This window comes from Mobula birostris, chromosome 8 (assembly GCF_030028105.1).
Source record: "Mobula birostris isolate sMobBir1 chromosome 8, sMobBir1.hap1, whole genome shotgun sequence".
Taxonomy (NCBI): domain Eukaryota; kingdom Metazoa; phylum Chordata; class Chondrichthyes; order Myliobatiformes; family Myliobatidae; genus Mobula; species Mobula birostris.
In genome coordinates, this window is record NC_092377.1 from 71,894,167 (window position 1) to 71,921,447 (window position 27,281).

Consider the following 27,281-nt stretch of genomic DNA (forward strand, 5'->3'; position numbering starts at 1 on the left):
AGGATGTGCTGACATTGGAGAGGGTCCAGAGGAGGTTCAGAAAAATGGTTCCGGGAATGTAAGGGTTATCGCATGAGGAGTGTTTGATGGCTGTGGGTCTGTACTCACTGGCATTTTGAAAAATGAAGGGGCTTCTCATTGAAACCTATCAAATACTGAAAGGCCTAGATAGAGTGAATATGGAGAGAATGTTTACGATAGTGGGGGAGTCTAGGACCAGAGGGCACAAGCTCACAAGCCCACCTCTCATAGAGGGATGCCCATTTAGGAGAGATGAGGAGTAGTTTCTTTAGACCTAGGGTAATGAATCTGTGGAATTCGTTGATACAGGTGGCTGTGGAGACCAGGTCGTTTGGTGTATTTAAGGTGGAGACTGATAGGTTCTTGATTAGTCAGGGCATGAAAGGTTATGGGGAGATGGCAGGAGAATGTGGTTGAAAGGGAAATGGATCAGTCATGACCAAATAACCCGAGCAGGCTCGATGGGCCACATGGTCTAATTCTGCTCCTATGTCTTATGGTCTTAATCTTTAATTTAGTAACATTTTAGGTCTTGCACTGTACTGCTGCCACAAAACAACAAATTTCTGACGTATGTCAGTAATAATAAACCTGATTCTGGATTTTATGATTAAGATCTATATTATATACTGTAACATTTACAGTTACTCACAATTCAAATCTGATTATATCTTCCATTAAACTTTTATATTGAATTCTGAATATTGTATCAGTAGTATTTAAAACTGTTTATCTGTTGTTGTTGTGCTGTTTGGAACTGGTGTTGATTTGGTTTTTATTTGAGAAGTTTAATAATGTGTCATCCAAAAATTCCACTCAGTTGACCCCAGATTCCCAGCAAAAGTTGGATGGTTGTTTTCAAAAACTGGAATTTTATAATATCTCACACCCACCCGAGAAAAGGATGCTGATACTAATTATGTTTTATGGTATTCTGTCAAACTGGCTGTCTAGGATTCTCATAGAGTTGAGTGAACAGGTAAAGCAGGGATTTTAATTAATGTAGCTGTTTCTACACTTCACTTAACTTTATAATTGGCTTCCCATTTTCTGTCATTAATTAGATGATTTCAGATCTCACTAACACTTAGGAGAATACAGTGCCTCAGCTTACAATAATTAATGAACTCATTCCAATTTAATGCATTTTCACAGTGCATGTACATATTTTTTTGCCAGATCATTTTATTCTAATGTTATCTCTTTGGCTTGGCATCTTCCAGCACCCTTACCCTTCAGAAGAACAGAAGAAGCAGCTTGCTCAAGACACAGGACTAACTATTCTGCAAGTGAACAACTGGTATGTAGTTTAACTTTGTTTACATACTGACAGCACTGTTGCCTGCGGCAAATCACAGCAAATGATGGCAAATGATCTGCATTAAGACAACACACCTCAGTTGTTTGTATTCCCTACTGTTTACGGAGAAGTGTCTTCCCTCTAGATAAACCAGTGACTATTGTCATTTTGTGGCTCACTTTTATTTTCTTTCAATACATGAACATTTTAGCGAAGTGCTATACAATAAAGTAATTAGATTAAGGCTCCTTAAAGAGACAAAGAAAAATTACAATAACAATAACTTTTAAACAGATTTATTTTTCCTCTCCTGAGCAAGGAAAATAATATGTAGATATACAATTATCTTTAAATACTGTACTAAATGGCAATGATATCACTGAGGAGATAGGTTGAAGCAGTCACTAGTGTTGAGCTTGACATGTGTGACAGAACTGAATTTGCATCTGTTGATACGGTCATTAAACCAGAGAGCCTTGGTGTTCTTGTGGAGTCAGAGAACACCACATCACAGAAACAGGTTCTTCGGCCTAGCTACTCTGTGCTGAGCCATTATTCTGCTGAGTCCCATCGACCTGCACTCCGATCATAGCCCTCCATAACCCCTAATGTCCATGTACCTATCCAAATTTCTCTTAAGTGTTGAAATCAGCCTACATTCATTCCACATCCTCACCGCCCCCTGAGTGAAGAAATTCCCCTTAAATGTTTCACCCTTAACCCATAACCTCTAGTTCTAGGCTCATCCCATCTCAGTGGAAAAAGCCTGTTTGCGTTTACTGTATTTATACCTCTTATAATCTTGTAAACCTCTATCAAGTATCCCCTCAATTTTCTACGTTCCAGGGAATGAAGTCCTAACCTATTCGACCTTTCCCTATGACTCAGGTCCTCAAGTCCCAGCATCATGCTTGTACTTCTTTGTTCTGCACTCTCTCAATTGTATTTACATCGTTACTGTAGGTGGGTGACTAAAACTGCACACAATGCTCCAAATTAGGCCTCACCAACACCTTGTACAACTTCAACATAATATCCCAGCTCCTGCACTCAGTACATAGAATTATGAAGACTACTGTATCAGAAGCTTTCTTTACAACCCTATATATCTGTGACACCATTTTCAAGGAATCACGGATCTGAATTCCCGGATCTGTCTGTTCTCTCGCCCTCCTCGGTGCCCTGCCTCACACTGTGTAGGACCTAGCCCGGTCGGTCCTCCCAAAGTGCAACACCTTACAGTAGGCTGCATTAAGTTCCATCTGACATTTTTTCAGCTCATTTTTCAAGCTGGTCCGATCCCACTGCAAGCTTTGACGGTCCTCCTCGTTGTCTATTGCACCCCCAATCTTGGTGTCATCCAGAAATTTGCTGGTCCAGTTTACCATGTTATCAACCAGATCATTGATAAAGACGATAAACAACAACAGGCCCAGCATCGATCCCTGTGGCATACCACCAGCCGCAAGCCTCCTGCCAGAGAGGCAACCACTTACTACCACTCTCTAGCTTCTTCCGCGAATCCAGTGTTGAATTATTTCAACTGTGTGTTCATTCAGCTCCCTTGTGCTCTAAGCCAATTCCCAGATGATGTCATCAACAGTCCATGTTTGAGTTGAAGTAAGCAAACAAAAATATAAGAAAACAAAGAGATAGTAATTTTTTTCTTTCTCAGCTCGTGTTTAAAAGGATGGAGGCACCCTCTTTAAGTTCTTGTAATCACAATTTAAATATTAGATTTAAATGGTTAGAACATAACAGCAGGAGTTTGACTAATTTTAAGAAAAAGGTATAAATTTAAACAGCGGCTGGCTTGATATCCTGAGGCAGTTCCCCTACTGAACTTCTTCTGAATTGATGTTATGGTTTATCAGTATAAAATACAGCACCCAATGTGTGGTACAAGATGCTCCACAAATAGAAATGTGGCAATTTCCTGATGTTGATTGTGAGATAGATAATGGCCAAGGTAACAGAGATAACTTTTCTGTACTTCTCTTGAATAGTTCCATGTAATCTTTTAAGTTTACCTGAGAAAGCGGTTGGTGGCTCCATTCAAGGTCTTCCCCAGCACCTCTGAGAGTGCAGTGCTCACTCATTACTGCATTGTTCCTGTGCTAAAACAATTGGACTACAATCTACAAATTTATGACTCAAAGCCAAGAGCTAATAAGTAATGCACATAGAGGACAAATCACAAAATGTTTTATCATTCAGAAGTTATTAACCCCATTGCCACCACATCTGTTAAGTATGTATTTTTGACATTTTCCCAAATTATCTGACAATTATAGATTTAAAGAACTTATTTCCTTCCCACTCCAAGCCTCACATACTTTTTCCCTTGCCCTCACTCATCACAGAAAATTAGTCCTTGGCAACCAGCTGTTCCTTTATCCTTGAGTCCCTTGTGTGCACCTTTAGGTGATTATCCAAGACTGCTTGCACTTCTGTAGCACGTTTGGTGCAGGAAATCGCGTCATGGATCTACATGGAGGGCTAGAGGGTACACACGAGTATGAAGTGGAGTGTGGCTAAACCTTCTCTCAGCCTCAATCTGCATATGGCTATCTTCAGCTATCAGCAAAGGGAGTCCAAGTGGAGCCTCCCCCTCTCTTCTTAATCCTCTACTTTCTGCATCAGCTTTGACTAAACTCATTATTACACAAGCTAGAATGGAATTTGGGTTCTTCTAGTGTATACGTGCAACTTGCTGTTCTCTATGACTCCATTTTAATCCAGGCTATGGATTGGGGCTTGACCCTAATGACTCAAAGGTATCAAGTAGATAGTTATTGTGTACTTGGTTGCTTGGCTTCAGAGTAATATCAGTGCTGGAGCTGCCTCTCGGTCCATTAGCAGCCACCTGTTCAATACACTGAAATGATATATATTTTTTCTATTTGTCCTCAATAGATAAAACGAACCCTATTCTGTTCAAAAGCTAGAGCTGTGAAGTACAACTTTGTAACAAGGCGTGATTTGTTGCTGTGTGTCAGCACAGTATAAATCAGACTTTATATACTTGCAGCACTGAAATTTTGCTGGGTATTGAAATCCAATATCCATTAAAATTATCTGTATCTAATTAATTGTCTAAATATTTTAGATGTATACTTGTGGTAGGAAATTCTACTCCCTTTGATGTGAAAAAGCAGAAAGCAGCCAAAATAGATTCATAGTTCACTGAGGTATGCCAGTTAGCAGATAAAAGTATTTGTTCTCTCAATAAGTGTCAGAGATTAATATTTTACAACCTTAATTACAAGCATAATCCATTTTTGTGATTAACTAGGGCTTCAATGTTGACATCATCTGCATTAACAAATCCTTCGGTTCATGGCAGACGGAGGAAGCCTGTGGGAGAGAGTTGTAACATTATTAAACTCCATTACAGAAAATGCAATTTCTGTCACTATAATCCTGGTATTGTTCAGTTTCAGTTCCAGTGAGATAACTAGCTACTTACAATATATTTGCTTTTGAAGCTTTAATTTATAAAGTGCACTATCTGGCAGACACAGACACACTAACATGAGTGAAGCATGTAAGGGTTATCAATTTCCATGACCTAACAGCAACCTTAGGCAATCGATTTCTCCAGCTGCAGGGGGCAGAGGATAATGGGATAGCATTTTGCCAACAACCTATGGGAAAGAAGTGCCCATGGTGCTTTGCTGGCCATAGCAGTTTGAGTGCACATATCATCCAAACAGAACATTTCCACTCCGGCAACAGGGTTGCTACTCAAAGGTGATGTAGGGAGGAGTAACTAGAGTGCATAATAACTGTGTCTGGCTGTCAGTGTTACTCGTGTTATACTTTGAATCATCCACAGAGGCATTGTGAAGAATCACGTGGTGGAATTCCTTCCCGTAATAACTAACCATATGGTTACGTCCTTACATATGGTTAAATATATAGATATATTTGAATATACTAGAACTATCTGGATAAATGGTTGAAGAAATATTTCATCAAACTGCTGAAGCAAATCATTTTTATATAATTATGATTAAAATACTGTATATATAATTGGACTGGTTATAATATATTTAAAAGTTCTCTGTTATAAGGTTTTCTTATGCCTGTTAGAGGCATCAGGTTTGTCTTGGATTTTACAGTAGTTTCTTGGTCAGAATATCTTGTTGCTATTGATAGCCCTCTTTAGAAAACTCTTCCAAAGGTTCAATCAAACATTTCTGGCCATCATGCCTTGCACTTGAAAGAACAGCTTTCAGCCAAAACAAATGTATTTTTAAATCATGCTTAATTGAAAACTTCTTCAGAATTCTTCTGGGATAGTAACGTAAATAAAACTCACAAAAGGGAAAAATGATGAATGATTGCAATAAATGTTGGTATGTTGAGGTATATTAGTAGAATTCTCTGTGTAATTCTTGAAAATGCACTTTTGTAGGAGAATATTTTACGCCCTGTATTTTGCTAAGGCACATGCACATTTTTGTATTATTAATGACAAGTTGCCATAAATCTGTGTTGCAGAGATTAAATAAAAATGCTGAGGGGCAGGCTGGGTGCAGATCAGTCATAAATTATTGGCAGAAAGCACAGCATGTGGGAATGCATGAAATGCAAATACAAACATAAATGCTTGTCTTGAAGGACGTTAGTTGTGTTTGCAGAAAAACAATTGCATTGAGGGTGGAAAGAGAATACCCATTCTTGTAAAAGAGATGGGAACTGTTCAGAATGTAGTACAGAACAGATGCATTGTTCATTGCTTCTCGTGAATAGTCCATGTGCCATTACATGGTGCAAGGTTAAGTGAGCTACTGCCTACGAAAGCAAACAGTTATACATTATTTTATCATATTTTGAATAGGGATCTTCTTTCATTTCTATCACTTTAGTTAAGGCCCCATTGAGAGTTCAGCTCAAGATTAGAGGTTACTTTTCCACTGCACTTCTCACAGGGGGAGAAAGGACTTAGATTTTTCAACAACAGTGTTTGCTGTTGACCAAGATGAAAATTGCCCACAGCAGTTTAGTCCTCTGTATGATGTGAGCTTCCCTGTTACTGGCAGTGGTTGCTGTCATGCATTAGTTCAATTGAAACCCTGATGTCCAGCAAATTAATTAAAAATATTTCAGATACAGTATCAAGAAGTTATTAGGGCAGTATCAAGCAGTTCTACCAGAGGACTCCATTGGCGTACTGAATATGGGGAAAGAGGTCTACTTGAAGATAAAGTCATACTGCACAAGGGATTAACAAACAAGTTGAGGTCAAAAAAAAGGTGACCTTGGTTTTTATTGCATTTTGTTTCAGACTTCAGCGTCTTTGCTGCAACACATTATTATTGTGCAGTACATTTAGCTCAAATACATTTGTAAATTATGCAAACTTTAAATACTTATTGATGTGTTTCACTCTCAAATCAAAAGTTACATTCATTTAAATTGAAGACAAAAGGAGATTGTATGTGGTGTATGCATGTGTTAATATATATACACACCCATAATCTCCTTTAAAAAATATATTATAAAATATAATACAGTGTCATATATAATATTGTATAGTATATAAAATAATATAATATAGTAGATTGTACAAGTCTGGTCCTCAAGTCAGGCAGCACTTCTTTATATTTTAATCAACTATCTACTGGACTGTGTTGATTTGAGTATTAATTATTCCCAGTCAATTGGGAGGAATGATTACATCAGAAACAGGAGTAGGCTATCACGCTCTTCAAGCCTGCCTTGGCATTTAATATGAACATTGCTGATATCTGCTGGCCTCACCCCTATTCTTTGCCATGTTTCCATACTCTTTATAATTCTTCAATCTATCAAGTATTCGTCCACCTCCACTTGAAATACTTATAATAACCCACTTTCCACCATCTGCCACTCTAGAAAGATCCAGCAGTTCTGTGTACCTCCATTTTAAATGACCATGCCCTTGTAGTTATGTTCCCCTTCTTGAGACTCTTCCACTAGAGAAAACATTCCACCATCTACTCTGCCAAACCCACTGGGATATTAAGTATTTGAGTAAGATCCTTTGAAACATCATTCCTCTAAACTTCAAGGAATACAAGCTCAAACTATTTATTCTCTATTTGTAGGACAGTCCTCTCATTGTAGGAATTAGCCTGGTGAATCTCCTTTTGACTTCCTCCAACGTTACTCTGTTTTGTATTAGTTAAGGGGAATTTGTGCACAGTATTCCAAGTGAAGTCTCACCAACCTCCTGTACAATTGCAACAAACCTCCCTATTCTGAAACTCCAACCCTTGGCTGCAAAGACTAAAATAGCATCATGGTGAGTGAACTTGAACTTGAAATAAGAGCTGAAGGTTCAGGAGAAAATGGGTAATTTACCAATTCCCCCAAAGGACAAGGTAATCCATTGGGACGTGTGTTCTGCTCTGCCAGCAGTCAAAGGCACAGAACAGCATCTGAAGGTAGAAGTAGGAAACCTTAGGAGATAGTGTAGGCTTAGTCAATGAGGATTTAGAAAATTATAGCCTAATCAGCAAGAGCCAACATGGTTCTCTACAGAACAGGTCTTAATTATTTTAATTTAATTTTTGAGGCGCTTGCAATGATAGGAGAGCTAAAGCAGATGTGAACACCAGAATCTTAGAACATCCTTTCATATAGTTATGCCAAATCTACAGAAACTCTGCCCTGCAAGCCAGTGCTGTTCTCCACACAAACATGGTCCCACCTCTTGACATCTCACAGAATCAGCAAATTCCCCTGGAGTATTTCTGCCATTCACTTCAGCTACATAGTAATGAGTTCCACATTCACACCACTCTTAGTGTAAAGAGGTTACCCTTGAATTTGCTGTAGGATTAACTAACTGATACTTGGTTCCTCCTAGTTATGAACATTTATCATGTAAAAACGTATCCATGTACCCCTTGTTAAGCCATTTCATTTCCCCTCAGTCCTCTATCAGGTCACCCCCTTAGCAATTTTCCAAATGAAAGAACCCCTAATTAAGCAAACTATTATTTATACTTCTGAGTGCAGACGCTTGTTTGATAGACATTTATTTGCACTGGATCATTTAATGTTATTCACCAGTCACTTTATTCTGAATATGATCCAAATGCATTCAAGTTAATTATCATGTGCATATTTTAAGAATGTTGGAAGAACACTGCAAGCAGGGATCAAAAGTGCAATTTGTAAATGCATTCTAGAAGTGGCAGCAACTTCCTACATTCCTTCAGGCATCAGCTTTGTTCTGTCTGTGAAACCAGTTGTGGCACGGGCACAGGAAAGGCACAGATTCTGAAAAGTATGATGTAAATACCAGTTTGACTCTTTCCATTCATGCCTTTTCACTTATTTTGTCTGAATTTCCCAGAAACTCATCTGCATCCTCCTCACAGCCTACTCTTTCACTCAGCATTGGATCGTCAGCTTATACCAGTGACTGGTCTAACTGTTCTATGAGACATGATGTAGATTGTGAAAAACAACAGCTCTATCAGTGACCATTGAAGCACTCTACAAATCATCCTCTCCATAAACAAAAACAAATTCTTTATTCTGAACATTTTCTCTGTTCCCTAATTTTCATTTCACACCACTATATTATTCCTGCTACCCCGTGCTTCCATTTTAAAAAAATAATCTATGTGCGCCACTGTCTTGAAGTTCTTCTAGAAATCCAAAACCCAACATCAACTGGTTTGTCCTTGCCTGTTCTGCAAATTGCAACCTTAATGAACTCTCAGCAGATTTGTCAAACATGATTTTCCTGTTACAAATCCAAGTTGACTCTGTACAATCCTATTCACACTTTCTAGGTGTCCTCTTCCCTAATAATGGGTTTCATTATTTTCCCCACACTGGTGTCAGGTCTACAGCTATGAAGTTCCCTGTTTTCTCTCTCCCTCCTTTCTTTAATATGTGTGGCTATTCAATGACCTTGTATCATCAAACACATACTTGGAAATAATTTTGAGATTGGTATTTCATAATGGATTCCTGTAGTTGTCAGAAAGTGTACAGGAGTTGCGGAGATACTGTATATTGAAAGGACACATCAAGTAGTTTGATCATCACCGGTCCCATTCACCCATTTTTCAAGGAGTTTTCTCATCTAAACTAATAACTCCAAGTTACATATGGCTAGTAGTTACATATTGTTTGACAACAAACTTCAAAGCACATATCTATATTAAAGGGGCTACTTTAAGGCTAATTGTTGTTGGAACATTTTCCGAAGGACGGAACCAACAATGGTCAATTTCAAGCAATCAGTTGCATCGTTTTAATATTTTCCTGAAGCTCCTGCTCACTCTCTTGCATTTGCAGAATGCCTGATATAAGAATGTCTTTCCAAGATGGTTTTCCAGAGGTACGGTTAGAAATATGAGATTGCAGAAAAGTCACAGATGTGTAAAGGCAAGGTCTAAGAAAATTAGGGCTTACTTGTGTTCTGTGAACTCCGTAATAATTTTTAAGAATCCTCCTTGCGCCTAACTTACTAATGCAACTGTATTTGACTATATGGTGTTGTGTTCTTTATACGTACCATGGGTTACTAAGAACAAACCATATTCTGGAAGAATAAGAACTAGAACTTTTATTTACAACAGCAAACAGCAACCACGTTTTCACCATACAAGTTTCTCGATCATTCTGTCATTTCTGCGTATGCTCAGAACTCTGTCCACTCACGTTCTTACACGTGACACGTGATATCACCACATATGGAATATCATCAGACAGCATGCTTGTGTGCCTGAATAGCACACCTGTAATATCAGTGCATGTCCTGTGAGTAACAGACCAGGAGGCCCGTGCAAAGTTTGCAGGACCTTTTCGGCATTCATTTAAGAGAACCTGCCATGGAGCACTGCTTTGGGGATCAGTCCTCAAGTCAAAAACTTAATAACAGCAAAGCCTCTTTAGCTGAACTGTCCATCATCAATAGGTGGGACTTTCAAACCAAGATGGATGGTCTGTGCAATGTCTGGAACAACAGACAGGCATACACAGCACTACGTCTTCTACCGGAAAGACCACAACCAGCAGTTAGTTAACGCTTCCCCTCCCCTTCCCACATAGATGGCCCTACCAAATGCTGATCACTATGGCAGAGGTTTGACCCTGTATTACCACTTGGAAGGACTGTTCCCTTCAATCTCCCCCACAAGATCTATGATCTACAGTACACCCTTGATCAACCTCACATGCATGAAGACTTCCTGTCATGTTCATCATGTGAGGTCTCTTTTAGTACATATATTGACATGGCCTCATACCTTGTAGTTTTTTTGCTGTGAGAGAACACTTAAGTCATTTTCACCAGCCTGCCACACTTTGCTGACTTAACTTTGTGGTTTTTCACCTCAAGTTATTTTACTGCCCTCACAACTATAAGGCGAGGTGCAGTGTAATCCTTTCACTTGTGGGTTAACCACAATTAGGAACCTAAAGTATGAATTTGTTCAACCTGCCTGTGTTATTTTTGTGATTCCTGCACTAGGATACCTAGATCCCCCTGTACTTGCATTCTCTCCATTTAGATTCTCCCCATCTACGTTCTGATTTATTCTACCGAAATTCATGACTTCTCACTTCCCTGCATTAAACTCCATTTGCCTACCCACACAGCCTATTTATATCCTGTTGCAGAATCACAGTATCGCAACATGCCCTTCCTTTGTATTGTTGGCTGTTTTGGAAACCTTACATACTGTTCCTTCTTCCAAATCATTAGTGTAAATAGAGAACAATTGCAGGCCAAGAATTGATCCTGCAGTACTCCACTAGTGACTCCTGTCAATGTGAAAAAGGCTCATCATTCCAACACACAGAAAATGCTGGAAGAACCTAGCAGGTCAGGTTTCGTCTATGAAGGGGAATAAACAGTTGACATTTTGGGCCAAGGCTCTTCCTCCATAGATGCTGACTTCCTCTACAGCATTTTTCTGTGTTGCCCAAGATTCTCTGCATCTGCAGCATCTGTTATGTTCTTCACTCCAGCTCTTCCTTTTCCATGAGACAATCTATTGTAACTGCGTCTTCTGATCCTAAGGGCTTTTAATTTATTCAATAGCCTCCTATATGGCACCTTGTCAAATGCTCTTTGGAAATCTAAACACACAACATTTACACGTCCCTGCCTATCAATTCTCCTTGTTACATCCTCAAAGATTCAAGTAAATTTGTCAAACATGACATTTTTCATAAGATAATGTTGAGTGTGTTTAATTATATTCAGCTTCACTTAAAGATTAGCTCTTTCCTCTTTGATTATTGATTCTTGCATCTTGCCAATAATAGCTGTTAAGCTAATTGGTCTGTAGTTCCCTGTCTTCCACCTTTCTTCTTTTTTGAACAAGGGATGCATTTAAGGGGAAATTAAAGAATCACGAGGGAGAAAGGAATAGAAAGATCTGCAGGTAGAATATGAGTGGAAATCGAGTGAGAGGAGGTCTACGTGGAGCATTAGCCAGTCTTAGTTTTCAGGAGAGGATAGATTAGATAGGGCTGTTTCTTTTTCAAAACAAAGGAAACTAAATTGAGGTGTTTTAAACAATGAAGGGCCCAAATAGAGCTCATGCAGAAAGCTAAGATTTAATTGGTAGACAGATTAAAGGGAGATGAGGAAAAGTGGAGTGGAGGTCTGGAACTTACTCTTGGGAGGGTGGGAGAGACATCAAACTCATCACATTAGAACAGTGCTTGGATATGTACTTGCAGAGCTTTGTTTTTGTGCTGGAAGGTGGGATTAAACTAGAGAGATCTTTTTCAGCAAATGTGGACATTCTGCATAGCTCCTTGTGTACTGTCCATTGTTTTCCTGTATCTGTCTGAAGGTTTGGTATAACTGGTATACTCAGCACAATCTAGTTGTGTACTTGTGTTCTTGTGTACCATCAGTTGTTTTCCTGTATCTGTCTGAAGGTTTGGTGTAACTCGTATACTCAGCACAATCTAGTTGTGTACTTGTGTTCTTGTGTACTGTCCGTTGTTTTCCTGTATCTGTTTGAACGTTTGGTATAACTTGTATACTCTGCACAATCTAGTTGCCAAATTCAAGCACTGCACTAAACACAAATTTGCAGCCTGTCTCTAGGTTGATCCGTCATTTCTAAAAGAGGGCGTATCCAAGTGTAATAACTTTATAATTGTTTCAATTTGCATAAGGTTAACTGTTGAATGTAGTGCAAGTGTTTTGAATAGAAAGATTTGATTTCTGAATTGTTTCTTTCAAGTGATCAGGTACAGCAGTCTGCTCCCTAACTATAGTTTTATTTATTCAGATATAGCTTTGTAATGACACTAACCCACATCATTTGAGCTCCAGTGATATAAAGGAGGAAAGCAGTCCCTTGGTGTTAACCTGACCTTCTCATAATTGAGACTGCTCTCTGCAGAACCACATCAGTAGCTTTTGATGGTAACAGAGTGGTGTGAAAATTCCAAATGTTTGCACCAATATTTGCAGTGCCTTTGCCAATAAAAGCACAGCCTTCAATGGTATTTTGTCATCTCTGTTTTCCTGCCCTGCTTCTCCCTCTATGTACAAATTCTATTTCTAGGTTCGACTAAATGTCTAGTACCTCTAAAAATATCTCAGTTTCCAAAGTGTTTAAACAGGTTGTCATGTCTAGAAATTCTGTCAAATAAGGAAACACAAACATTTATTTATTTTAAGGGATAAAATTTGGTGTAAGACTGGCATGCAAAAGGATTTGTGATTTTAAGGTTGTTTATTGTCATTCATTAGCTTACAAGTGTAAAGGAAAATAAAGTGCTTGTTATTCCTGATCCAGTACAGCATAACAACACAATAAATATAAATACATAAGATTAACTTATATACATACACTAATTTTATGTGCATAAAGTACATATGCTCCAATTGAATATAAAGTTTCTTTACTATTTGATTTTATTGTTAGCTCACAGATGCGTGAACATTTTGTTTTCAAATCCGTCCATGGTAACTTCAGCCCAACTCCTAGTTTCTATTATCTGTAAGTGATTTGTAGCTCGACTGCACGCTGAAGTATATGTGTTTCTTCACTTCTGGCCCCCTGTGTACCCACAGATCTAATCCCTGTTTCATAGTCTGGCATGCTTTCAGCTGCTATGGTCCTCTACTTGAAAATAGAGGACCATAGCAGCTGAGTAAACCTCTCTGGCCCTCTCTTTTCCTTTAAGACACTTAAAGCCTAATTCCTTGACCAAGCTACTGCAATAGGCATGGCTCAGGATTTGAAAATGAACTGTGAAGAACAGTGCTAAAGGCTCTATACAAATGCATGTTTCTGTTCAGAACATATCTCTTTATTTCCGCAGAAGATCCTCAGAAAGCAGAGTCCTCATTTTAGCTTGCCACATCTGAGTGAAGTTGTGTTAGATTTCAATTTCAATACATCATGTCTCTTGCACACACTCTTTTCCATTTATGATATACCATTTGCCTTGGTACCGTGTCATGTGTTTTCAATGGTCTTGTCTGCACGACTGATAACTTTCTCATGAAAGTATGAGCCGGTTTAATATTTTACTTCCTCCACCTCTTGACTTCTTTCATGTGAAAAATGGATTTGATTCGCATCTATGATTACACATATCTTCCCTCACTGTTCCCTTTGTGAATGAATGCACTTAAAATCCAGTTGAACACATCCAGTACTTCTCAAAGAACATTAGCTTATAGCAAAGCAGCAATAGTGCTTTCTCAAAAATTAATTAGGAAGATATTACCAAAAAATATTATCCTTTTGATATAAATTAGTTTAGTCATTTTTGATGTTAACACAAATCATGAAAACATCAAAGCAGAACAACAGACACCGTTGCCAGCTCTGTACATCTGCGCAATGTTCCTTGGTTTAATTTAAATTTGAGTGAGTGTGCTTACAAACAAATACCTCTCCTGGTGTATATGTACACGGCAGCGCCTCTACTTTCTTAGAAGTATGCATAAATTTGGCATGTCATCTAAAGCATGCTGTGTCTATACAAATAGGGCGCCACGGCAGCTTAGCGGTTAGCACCATGCTATTATGACTCAGGTGTCAGAGTTCAGAGTTCAATTCCAGCATCCTCTGTTAGCAAGTTTGTACATTCCTTCGCATGTGCATGTTGGTGTTGCGGTTTCCTCCCACAGTCTAAACACATACCGGTTAGTAGGTTCATTGGTCATTGTAAATTGTCCCGTTATTAGGCTGGGGTTAACTTGGGCAGTGTGGCTTGAAGGGCTGTTTCTCTATAAATAGATTTTTTAAAATGTTGACAAACTTCTTTAGATGTGCAGAGGAGAGTATCCCAACTGATGGCATCATGGATGTAATGTTGAATTTGTCTTAGGCATTGGTAAGGCCAAATTTGGAGTATTGTGTACAGTTCTGGTCACCGAATTATAGGAAGGATGTTAATAAAATTGAGGGAGTACAGAGGAGGTTTACTAAAATGTTGCCTGGGTTTCATCTCCTAAGTTACAGAGAAAGGTTGAACAAGTTAGGTCTTTATTCCTTGGAGCGTAGTAGGTTGAGGGGAGACTTGATAGACGTGTTTAAAATTATGAGAGGGATTGATAGAGTTGACGTGGTTAGACTTTTTCCATTGAGAGTGGGGAAGATTCAAACAAGAGGGCATGGGTTGAGAATTAGAGGACAAAAGTTTAGGGGTAACATGAGGGGGAACTTCTTTACTCAGGGAGTGGTAGCTGCGTGGAATGAGCTTCCAGCAGAAGTGGTTGAGGCAGGTTCTATGTTGTCATTTAAAGTTAAATTGGATATATATATGGACAGGAAAGGAATGGAGGGTTATGGGCTCAGTGCAAGTCGGTGGGAATAGGATAGGGTAAGATTTCGGCACGGACTAGAAGGGCCGAGATGGTCTGTTTCTGTGCTTTAATTGCTATATGGTTATATGGCCTAGTGTGAGAACACCATACCCTTGAACAGAACAGCCTACAAAAAGTAGTGGGTACTGCCCAGTCCATCACGGGTAAGGCCCTCCCCACCAGCGAGCACACTTACAAGGAGCGCTGTTGCAGGAAAGCAGCATCCAAGGACCTCCGGCATCCAAACCATGCTCACTTCTCACTGCTGCCATCAGGAAGGAGCAGCAGGAGCCTCAAGTCTCACACACCACCAGGTTCAGTAACAGTTATTCTCCCTCCACCATCAGGCTCTTGAAATAGAGTGAATAACTTCACTCACCCCACCAGTGAACTGATGACACACACTATGGACTCACTTTAAAGGATTCTACAACTCATATTCCCAATGTTTATTACTTATTTATTATTATTACTACTTCTGTTTCCCTTTTACACAATTTGTTGTCTTTTGGACATTGGTTATTTGCCTGTATTTGTTGTGTGTGTTTTCACTGATTCCATTGTGTTTCCTTGCATGTGTTGTGAATGCCCACAAGAAAATAAATCTCATGTGACATATATATATATAATTCTACTTTGCTAATAAATTTACTTTGAACTTCTGAACTTTAAATATTCACATGATAATGAAGTTTGCAGATGAAGGAAAAACCATGTGTTGACACGGTGAGGGAAGCTCAATACTTCAGGAAGGTATTGAGGCTGTGTTCAGTTGCCAGAGAAATGCAAAATAGAGTTTCATCCAAAGAAGTGTCAAGCTATGCATGAAGGATGTTGCAGTAAGACAAGGAAATATGCAATAAATGCGTGGAAGAACAGAAAAATTGAGGAATTTACATCGATAAGTCCTTAAAGGTGGTACAACGGTTCAATAACCTTATTAAAAAGGCATACAGAATGTCTTTCTTTAATTGTTTTAGAATGTGTGTAAGAACTGAGAATAAAATTATAAAATGCAGGAATTACTCAGCAGGTCAGTCAGCATTGCTGAGAGAGAGAAACAGTTATGGTTTCAGATCAGTGATCTGTGATCTAACACTTTGTGGCATTTGACCACTAATAGAGATGACGGAGAAGAGATTTATGGAAATGTTACCACAACCAGACAGTTGTCGGCTTGACGATTGATTTGGATGGGCTAGACTTGTTTTCTTTGGAAATGATGAGGCTGAGCAGAGGTTTAATTGAGGTTTATCAAATTACGAGCCGCTCCGATGGGGTAAGTAATTATAACTAGAATTTAATTCATTTAGCAGAGGTTCAAAAACAGGGGGAATAGCTTTAAGCTATTCACCCTGAGGCCGTGAGAATTCTGAAACTCATGCTTTGAATAGATGGTGGAGATTATCATATTTAAATTTAGATGTGTACTTGAAGAGCCACAGTCTGGCATGGGCCAAATGGCCTCCAATTTTATAACTCTGCTTCAAAAAGGACTTTGTCAATGTAAGTAAGCTGAAACTGTTTCAAATGGAAGTTATTGACCAGAGGGCGCAAGTTTAAAATCAGCCAAAAAAAAATCCAGAGGGAAGATTATTTTATTTACATGAACAAAAACACAGTTCCCAAAACGGCAGTGGGAGCAGATTTGATAGTAACTTTCAAAAGGGATTTGAATAAATATTTGGGGGAAAAAACTTCTGATCAGCCGCCTGCTAACTCCTGCTCCCTGTTTAGTTACTCCTCCATTTGCAGTTATGACTTTAACTGCCTGGCTCTAATTTCTGAAACTCCCCAAACCTCCAAACCTCTTTCCCTCCCTTTTCACCTTTACAATGCAACTTGAAATTTACTTTTGGTTGCCAGCCTGTTACCTTTTTGTTTGGCCTGGTGTCAAATTTTGTGTGGCAGTTTTATTAAACCAATATATTCCATAAATAAATAGAGGGTTGTTGTTGTGACTTCTCCATTTAAATCACTTGAAACCACAGCACACTGTTTGGCTTGCTTAACCACAGCAAAGTCTGGTAATGATATTGTTAAAGAGAAACAACCAGTCAGCTTTCAAAAGATCTGATTGATTATCATTGACTACACTTGTATTTGCCTTTGCGCTGTTGTTAAAGTGCAAAAGTATCTGAGGTGTGAGCAGGTTTATATTGTGAATCTAATAAGTTATTGATAAGAATAAGAGATAATTTTATTGTGTGTGGGGACTAGTAGGGAGGGAGAAGCAAGATAAAGATTGGCTGTTTGAAGGTGCGGAGCTCAAATTTTTCACAGCAATGCATGAAATCGTTTGCTCATCGTGTCTGTGCTGTGTCTCAGAGCAAGCCCATCAATCCAATTCTTCCACTTACCTCCCCGTAACCAATCCTCTCTCACATGGCCAATAATTCTCCCCTGTTTCTCCTATCACCCACTCTAAACGAGAAGCAATTTATGGTCACCGAGTAATCTACCAACCACTAGGTCTTCGGGTTGTGGAATGACCCCAGTTTACTCCACCCAAACAGCACCAAAGTCAGAACAGAAGTCATTGCTGTGGTGCAATGGAGCTGGTCCAGACGACCACACACCTATCACTCCCATTTCCCATTTTGATTCTTCTTGTCATTAACCTGTGGTAAGGAGTAATTTACCAATTAACCATCCAGCACATCTTTGGGATGTGTCTCTCTTACAGAGGACTTTATTGATTAATACTCAGATACAAAATAATTACGGATATATTTCGAAGTAGAGCAGGGAATTTTTTTTTGGTTTGCGTTTAGTAAGGTGCAACAGAGATAATTCAGTCCACATTGTCAGTGCAGGCTCGCTGAAGGAGCTTTCCAATTAATCACAAACACAATCCAATTAATCGAATCTAATTAATCACACACTTTGTACACAGCGTTTCTAATTGTCCTCCATGAACTATTTATCCAGCTCCCTTTGAGTCTGTTCTACATCCATTTCAGCCTGTGCATTTCAGATCACAGCTTCCTCCTGTGGAAAGAAACTGATGGAGTTTCATTTTTGTACACCAGACACCAGTGGGTAAACTTTCAAAATGGGCTTGTTTTTCCCAGTTTATCTTTTAACTGATATCTTAAAATGCAATAAACCTCATTTCCCCTTGCCCATGCACTAATTGGATATTATTGTCTCTAATTTGGCACTGATTGCCAATTACCTAATCTATTCATGATTTGATACAATAACGGTTATAAAATGCAGAAGGCGGGCCATTGCTTTGATGATTCGTGGTTGTCTGATAATGAAATTTTTTGAAGTTATATTTTACTCAGATGTTTTGTCCGTGTATATTCAGGAAGTGGGGATTCATATTGAGATATGGGACTAGATTTCAGCGAATAGCTCGCTTAACATGTAGTGACACGTGCCAGGATTATTTAACAGGAATTTATTCAAGCTGATCTGCATACTCCATATTTACTTCTGCGATTAAAACTGAATTGCAGAGCGCGCATTCGGTTTCTAATTATTTTGACCTGCACAGATCAGATTACAAATGGCAGAGTAGGTGACCAGACTCTGTGTCACCATGTCATCAGCCTTCTGGAGTGGCTTTGCTGATTCTAAAGAGTAAGTCCCAGCATGCAAGGTCTGCAATCTTGCCCTGATTTTCAAATCTGATACAAAGAGAAGAAACCATTCAACATCTCCACTCTGCTCAACCATTGTCCTGAGTTCAAATTCCAACATGACAGCTTGTGGAATTTAAGTTCAGTTAATACTCTAGATTGTTTTTTTTTGAAAGCTATTCATGGGAGTAATGATGATTATAAAACTGCTGGATTGTCATAAGAGCATCTGATTCAATAAAGTCTTTTAGGAAGGATTTCTGCTATCCTTGCCCAGTCTGTCCATGTGTAACTCCAATTATCTTGCATCATTATGCAGTAAACCATTCAGTTCAAATGAAAAAGTAGTGGAAGACATTAAACACTCAGAAAGCCAAGATCACCGAAAATGAATAGAATAAACGGCTGCCAAGCCTGTCGCTGGGAGAGGGAATTCCACATATCCGCAGTCCTTTGTGTAATTTTTTTTGTCATTTCAATTCCGAGTGGCCTTGCACTAATTTTAAGATTGGATTTCCCCACAAGAGGAAATAGTTTCACAGAGTCCACCCAATTGAAACAATCTATCATTTGAAATACCTCCGTTTGATCATCCTCCAACCCTAAGTAAAACCAAACCTGACCACAGAGTTTAACCCTTTAAACTCTAGTATAATTTTGGAGAATTCTGCATTTTACTCCCACCAGTGTGCCCTTCTTGAAAAGCTGTGGCCCATGTCTGAGCACAAACATCCTGAATGGGACTGTCCGTGACTGTGCCCGACCGAGAAATCATTTTGATGGAATTGCTCCCTATCAGATGTTTTGATGACTTTTGTACCCATGTTGTAGATTTTAGATCACTTTTCTTCCCCATTAGGAAATTCGGTCTGAACAACTAAACTTCTTGACCAATGAACCTCTTGCATGCTTTTACACATTGAGTTGCTACAACATGATTGGTTGGATTAGATGTTTGCACAGGTGTAGCTAGTACCGTGGCCACTGAATGGGTAGTCCCTTTTACATCCCTTATATTTGCACTGCTGTTAATATCATTCCTCAAACTACCTTGCTCCTATACTCTGAAGTTCCCTGTTCCCTCTCGAAACCTATTCACCTCTCTTTTTCTCACTAGATTTGTCATTAAAAATTTTTTTAAGCAAACTTTGATCATCTGTCTTAAGATCCCTTTTTTTGGCTCAGTGCCAAATGATTCATAAAGCCCCCTACCCCCAGGCACTGCTGTATAAATTCAGGCTTTTATTATTTTAATGTACCTTTGAGGTAATTGTGTGGATTTATTGACTTCTAAAACAGTGATTTCTGAAACAGTTTCTGAATTGAGAACTCTTCATTCAAGAAGGAAACACATTTAAGTTGTCTTAGTAGTGATCCGATTGGTTGGTAAGGTTTGCTGGGGTGAACAGGAGAAGCATATCAAGTGTAGGATGTTGTTCATAAAAGAGGAAAACAAAATTCTTGCTTGTTTATTTGTGTCAACAGTCATCACAAAGGAGATTCATCGTTAAATATTCTTTTATTTAAGGCAGCTAATAATGACATCGATATTCCAAGAAAGAGTGGACTTGATTGTTTAGTTCCACTCTTAATCAAGCCTAGTGACAGCATTGCTGATGCAACTGAGACTGACGCAAAGCTTCAAGCACAATCGAAGCCATCCTCCACTCCCTACAGTTCTGGTAGACTGAGAGAAATTGATAATTTTTTTTCATAAGTTTTGTTTCCTTAAATAGACTGCTTCCCGTGTATCTTAGCACCAATTGAGCAGTATCCCAAATAAATGTCTTACCCTTTCTGTGACTCATAGGCTGACACAGTGTTCTCATTAGAGGTTCTAATATTTCAACCTTTTCAGTTGTTTGCCTGCCACAACACATGTAAACTGGTGTTTTCTGTCTCTCTCCCTCTCCTCTCTCACCCCTCTCCTCTCCCCACTCCTCTCTCCCCGCTCCTCTCTCCCCTCTCTCTCCCCCTCTCCTCCCTCTCCTCTCTCTCCCCCTCCTCTCTCTCCCCCTCCACTCTTTCCCCCTCTCCTCTCTCCCTCTCCTCTCTCCCCTTCCTCTCTCTCCCCTCTCCTCCCTCACCCCTCCCCCTCCTCTCTCACCCCCTCTCCCCCCTCTCTCTCCCCTCTCCTCCCTCACCCCCTCTCTCTCCCCTCTCCTTCCTCACACCCTCTCCTCTCTCTCCTTCCCCCTCCTCTCTCTCCCCCTCCCTCTCGCTGCCCCTCCTCTCTCCCCCCTCCCCTCTCTCCCCCTCCCCTCTCTCCCCCTCCCCTCTCTCCCCCTCCTCTCTCTCCCTCTCTCTCTCCCCCTCCTCTCTCGCCCCCTCTCCTCCTCTCCTCCCTCTCCCCCTCCCCTCTCTCCCCTTTTCTCCTCCCCTCTCCTCTCTCTCCCCCTCTCTCTCCCCTATCCTCTCTCTCTCTCTCACTCTCACCCCTCTCTCTCACCCCCTCTCCTCCCTCACCTCCTCCTCGCCCTCCTCCCTCCTCCCTCTCCCTCCTCCTCTGTCCCCCTCTCCTCTCTCCCCCTTCTCTTCTCTCTCCCCCTCTCCTCTCTCTCCCCTTCTCCTCTCTCCCCCTCTCCTCTCTACCCCTCCTCTCTCCCCTCCCCTCTCTCTCTCCCCCTCCTCCCTCCCTCTCCCTCTCTCTCACCCTCTCCTCCCTCTCCCCCTCTCCTCTCTCTCACCCCCTCTCCTCCCTCTCCCCCTCTTCTCTCTCCCCTCCTCTCTCTCCCCTCTCTTCTCTCACCCCCTCTCCTCCCTCTCTCTCCCCTCTCTTCTCTCACCCCCTCTCTCTCCCCTCTCCTCTCTCCCCCTCTCCTCTCTCCCCCTCTCCTTTCTCTCCCCCTCCTTTCTCTCCCCCTCCTCTCCTCTCTCGCCCTCTCCTCCCTCTCTCTCCTCCTCTCTCCCCTTCTCTCTCTCCCCCTCTCCTCTCTCTCCTCCCTCTCCCTCCTCCTCTCTCCCCCTCTCCTCCCTCTCTCTCCCCCTCTCCTCCCTCACCCCTCCTTGCCCTCCTCCCTCTCCCTCCTCCTCTCTCTCCCTCTCCTCCCTCCCCTCTCTCCCCCTTCTCTCTCTCCTCCCTCTCCCTCCTCCCTCTCCTCCCTCCCCCTCCCTCCTCCTCTCTCCCCCTCTCCTCTCTCTCCTCCCTCTCCTCCTCTCCTCCCTCTCCTCTCTCCCCTTCTCTCTCTCCCCTCCTCTCTCACCCCTCTCCTCTCTCCCCCTCCTCTCTCTCCTCCCTCCCCCTCCTCCCTCTCCCTCCTCCCTCTCCCTCCTCCTCTCCCCCTCTCCTCTCTCTCCTCCCTCTCCCTCCTCCTCTCACCCCCTCTCCTCCCTCTCCCCCTCCTCTCTCCCCCTCTCCCCCTCACCCTCTCCTCCCTCCCTCCTCCCTCCTCCTCTGTCCCCTCCTCTCTCCCCCTTCTCTCTCCCCCTCTCCTCTCTCTCCCCTTCTCCTCTCTCCCCTTCTCCTCTCTCCCCCTCTCCTCTCTCCCCTCTCCTCTCTCCCTCTCCCCTCTCTCCCCTCCCCTCTCTCTCTCCCCTCCCCTCTCTCTCTCCCCCTCCTCCCTCCCTCTCCCTGTCTCTCACCCCCTCCTCCCTCTCCCCCTCTCCTCCCTCTCCCCCTCCTCTCTCTCCCCTCCTCTCTCTCCTCTCACCCCTCTCCTCCCTCTCTCTCTCCCCTCTCTTCTCTCACCCCCTCTCTCTCCCCTCTCCTCTCTCCCCCTCTCCTCTCTCCCCCTCTCCTCTCTCCCCCTCTCCTCTCTCCCCCTCCTCCCTCTTCCTCCTCCCTCTCCTGCCTCCCTCTCCTTCCTCCTCTCTCTCCCCTCCTCTCTCCCCCTCCTCTCCTCGCTCTCCCCCTCCTCTCCTCGCTCTCCCCCTCCTCTCCTCTCTCTCCCCTCCTCTCCTCTCTCCCCCTCTCCTTTCTCTCCCCCCCTCCTCTCCTCTTTTACCCTCTCCTCTCTCTCCCCCTCTCCTCCCCCTCTCTCCTCCTCTCTCCCCTTCTCCTCTCTCTCCCCTCTCCTCTCTCTCCCCCTCTCCTCTCTCTCCTCCCTCTCCCTCCTCCCTCTCCCTCCTCCTCTCTCCTCCTCTCCTCTCTTTCCCCCTCCTCTCTCTCCTCCCTCTTCCTCCTTCTCTCTCCCCCTCTCCTCTCTGTCTCACCCTCCTCTCCTCTCTCCCCCACTCTCCTCTCTCTCCCCCTCCCTCTCCCTTCTCCTCTCTCTCCCCCTCTCCTCCCTCTCTCCTTCTCGCCTCTCCCTCTCTCCTCTCTCTCTCTCTCTCCCTCTCCCTGTAACTCTCCCCTCTCCCTCTCCCCTCTCTCTCCCCCTCTCCCCTCTCTCTCTCCCTCACACTCACTCACTCACAGACACACACACACACACATCCTCACATACACATCTCATTCTCCACCCCACCCCCTTTAATCTTTAATGATTTTACCACTAGATAAATCGTAGATCCTGTTACCTCCATCTATTCATTAGCCAGGCCATGTTCAAGGACTCATCAAGAGGATCTGAATGAATACACCATGGTTGTCATAGAATTTATTAAAACAGTCGCAGACAATTGTGTCCCCACAAAATCACTCAGAGTTTTCTCGAACCGGAAGCCCTGGATGAACCATGAGACCTGCAATTTGCTGAGAGACAGATCAGTGGCATTCAGGACTGGGGACCAAATGAAATACAAGAGGGCCTGGTATGATCTCCAGAAATCCATCACACACTTGAAGTGGCAATTCCAGACTAAATCTGAATCACTGAAGGATTCAGTGATTCAACAGCTGTGGCAGGGCTTGAGTGCCATCACCTCCTACAAAGTGGAACTAAGAGACATAGGTGACCACAAGGCTTTGCTCCCAGATGAACTCAATGCCTTCTATGCTCGCTTTGACCATCAAAACATGGAGGCCATTTGACGAACTCTCACAGCCCTCGATGACCCTGTGCTTTCAGTCTTTGAGGCTGAGGTGAGAGCATCCCTCAGAAGGGTGAACCCATGGAAAGCATCTGGCCCAGAAGGGGTACCTGACTAAGTAATAAAGGGGTACCTGTGCTAATCAACCAGCTGGAGTGTTCACTAATAGATCTAATCTCTCACTTCAGCAGTCAGAGGTAGCCACCTTCTTGAAGCAGGCTCCAACTATGCTGGTGCCTAACATGGTAACCTGCCTCGATGGCTATCGTCCAGTAACACTTACGTTAACTGTGATCAATTGCTTTGAGAGGTTGGAGATGACACGTATCAACTCATGCCCGAGAAGTGACTTGGATCCACTCCAATTAGCCTACTGTTGCAACAGGTGCCATTCCGTTGGCCCTTCACTCAACCCTGGAACATTTGGATAGTGAGGACGCTCTTCATTGACTACAGTGCAGCTTTCAATCCTATATTCCACTCAAAATTAATCAATAAGCTTCAAGTCCTAGGCCTCAGTACCTCCTTGTGGAACTGGATCCTCGATTTCCTCACTTATAGACCCCCGTCAGTTCGGATTGGCAACAACATCTCCTCCACAATCTCCATCAGCACAGGCGCACCACGTGGCTGTGTGCTTAGCCCCCTGCTCTACTCACTTGTGACTGTGAGGCTAAGCCATATTTAAGTTTGCTGACAACACCACTGTTGTGGACATATCAAAGTTGGCGATGAATCAGCATGTAGAAGGGAGATAGAAAATCTAACTGAGTGGTGCAACAACAACAACCTCTCACTCAATGCCAGCAAGACCAAGGAGCTGATTATTGACCTCTGAAGGAAACCAGAGGTCCAGGAGCCAGTCCTCATTTGGGGTATCGGAGGTGGAGAGGGTTAGCAAGTTAAAAATTCCTCAATGTTATCAATTCAGAGGATCTTCCCTGGGCCAGTGTGTAACTGCAATTATGAAGAAAGCATGGCAGCACCTCTACTTCCTTAGGAGTCTGCAAAGATTTGTCATGCCATCTAAAACTTTGACTAACTTCTGTAGATGTGTGGTGGAGAGTATATTGACAGGTTGCATTGTGACCTGGTATGGGAACACTAATGCCCTTGTAAAGGAAATCTTATAAAAGTAGTGGATACATCCCAGTCCATCATGGGTAAAACCACCCTCCCCATTGAGCACATCTACATGGAGTGCTGTCACAGGAAAGCTGCATCCATCATCAAGGACCCTTACAATCCAGGTCATGCTCTCTTCTCGCTGCTACCATCAGGAAGAGGGTACAGAAACCTCATGACGCACACAGGAACAGTTATTACCACTCAACCATCAGGCTCTTTGACCGGGGGGAATATTTTCGCTCACCTTCACTTACCCCATCACTGAACTGTGCTCGCAACTTATGGACTCCCTTTCAAGGACCCTTCATCTCATGTTCTTGATATTTATTGCTTATTTATTTCTTATTATTATTTTTCTCTTTCTTTTTGTATTTGCACAGGTTGTTGTCTTTTGCACACCAGTTGTTTGTCTGTCCTGCTAGGTATAGCCTTTCACTGATACTATTGTGTTTCCTGTATTGACTGCAAATGCCAGTAAGAAAATGAATATCAGGGTTGTATTTAGTGACATATATGTACTTCAATATAAATTTATTGTGAACTTTGAACAAACCTTCATTAGGAAACAATTGGACTGGGGCAATCGTCTTGCTTGCTGGCAGTTCTAAGTTCTTGATACGTAAATGACATGAATTGTGCTTTCAGTGCTGAACTACCTTTGTAGTATTTCTCACAGATCATAGAGAATTAAATCCTACATCACAGTGAGAGTAAAGAAGAATACATGCCTAAAGTGCTCTGATTAAAAGATTAGATTTATGGGTTATTTAGGGTGTAAAATGTACAGAAAACAGATGTAACATAATGTTAATTTTAGCAAAAATATGTAGTTAATTTTGTCAGCTTTTAACAGAGTCACATTCCAAAAGACTAAGTGAGATTAAAGAATATTTTCTGCTGTCAAGAAACAGATGCTTACAAATCCTACTGCACCCAAATAAATGTTCTGGATGATCAAAGCAGGAGTACTATACAACTCCCCATTGGAGCAGAGAAGTTTCTGCAGAAAACATGCAGTGAGTGGAGGATAGTCCTTTCCCATTATATGCATAAAATCACTTACAGAAATGTAGTCAGCAGGCTTGATTAAGTTACCCGACCAAACCCACTGTCTCTTGAAGTAGTATTGCCACTATACAATAAACACAAGAGATTCTGCAGGTGCTGGAAATCCACAGCAACACACACAAAGTGTTGGAGGAATGCTGCATGTCAGGCAGCATCCGTGGAAATAAATAAACAGTCAACGTTTTAGGCTGTTGTCACATACATATTTTCACAATATTCATATATTGTCACTATATCTAGCCTTTACTGAAGTAAGGTAGATTTTCCCTTAGCATCCCTTGGAATCTCAGGACATCTCAAAATACTTCCTGGTCAATTAAATATTTATTTGAAGAGGAGTCCCTACTGGCAACGTAGGGGATCACAGCAGCCATTTTGTGTACAGCAAGCTCCCATTCATCAGCTTGACAGTAACTGGGGATTTGCTTTTCGTGAGGTTTATTGAGTGAGAAATATCTGCACAGGATCTTGAACATTTCAACCTTTTTTTTAGTAGTTAAAAAAAAGTTGCAAAAGATCAACACTGTAAAATTTATTATGTTTATGGCCATTGATTGAAAATATTTGTCTAGGCTATTTTTAGAGGACATTTCAAAATCACTGTGGGTGTCAGCCTTAAAATCTGTTTAAAATAATTCATCCAGATTGTTGCCCCAAGCAGAATTCATAAAGGAAATTCTTGCACACAGCCTCCCTCATTACCTCAGCCTGCCACTCACCTCTGTTCCCTCTCACCTCTCCTTGCCTTACCTCTTCTCAGCCCCTTTCATTTTCTGTCCTACTCTGCACTCCTCTCTGCAATACTCAACACCTATTGTCACACTCTCTGTCACCCTTCCCCTGGCTCTTCCCTCACTCTGTTCCTTCCCAACCACATATGACCAACCCCACCAAGGGGAATTTGTCACACTCTGAAGTTCTGTCCTCCTGTTGGTGGGCAACTGCCCAGGGAACGCTGACAATCACGTGGACTCTTGCTTTCTGATGTAATTTGCCCAAGCCCATGATTCAGGAGCGTCAGTGATGCCTTCACTGGCAAGTAGAGAGTCACAGTTCTGTTTATGCTACAGTACTGTGAAGCTAGGTGGCCGTGAATAACACAGACAAGGGACGGAGAGGTGAAGAATGAATATGCATCTGTTTATTTTACTTTAAGTTATCAACCCAGAATGCCTTTTCACATTACGTTCAGACAGGGAAGCTTAACAGCAGCCCATAAGGGTCAACATGTACATGAATAGATAACAGAGATCACATGACATTTCATTACCAAGACCTGTTGCCCTGTTGGATTTTAAATGCAGTGAGAATGAGCTGTAATTCTGATTCTGTATCACATGAATGACCTTTCAACTTTTAAGGCCTTGGATGTCAAATACCTTACTGAGTGTTAATCAGCTTTCCAATGAAGGGTGTGTTTGCCAAGTGGTAACATTGTGTCTAACCATCACAATACTGA

General features: G+C 41.8%; 1 protein-coding gene across 2 annotated transcripts in view; it reads left to right on the top strand.

Moving 5' to 3' along the window:
- Positions 1-27,281, top strand: part of meis1a (Meis homeobox 1 a) — a 211,246-nt gene that overhangs the window by 123,877 nt on the left and 60,088 nt on the right. For both annotated transcript variants that reach the window (XM_072265438.1, XM_072265437.1), the window contains exon 9: positions 1,245-1,321. In XM_072265438.1, coding sequence (XP_072121539.1) covers positions 1,245-1,321 — 77 coding nt within the window. The remainder of the gene's footprint in view (positions 1-1,244; positions 1,322-27,281) is intronic.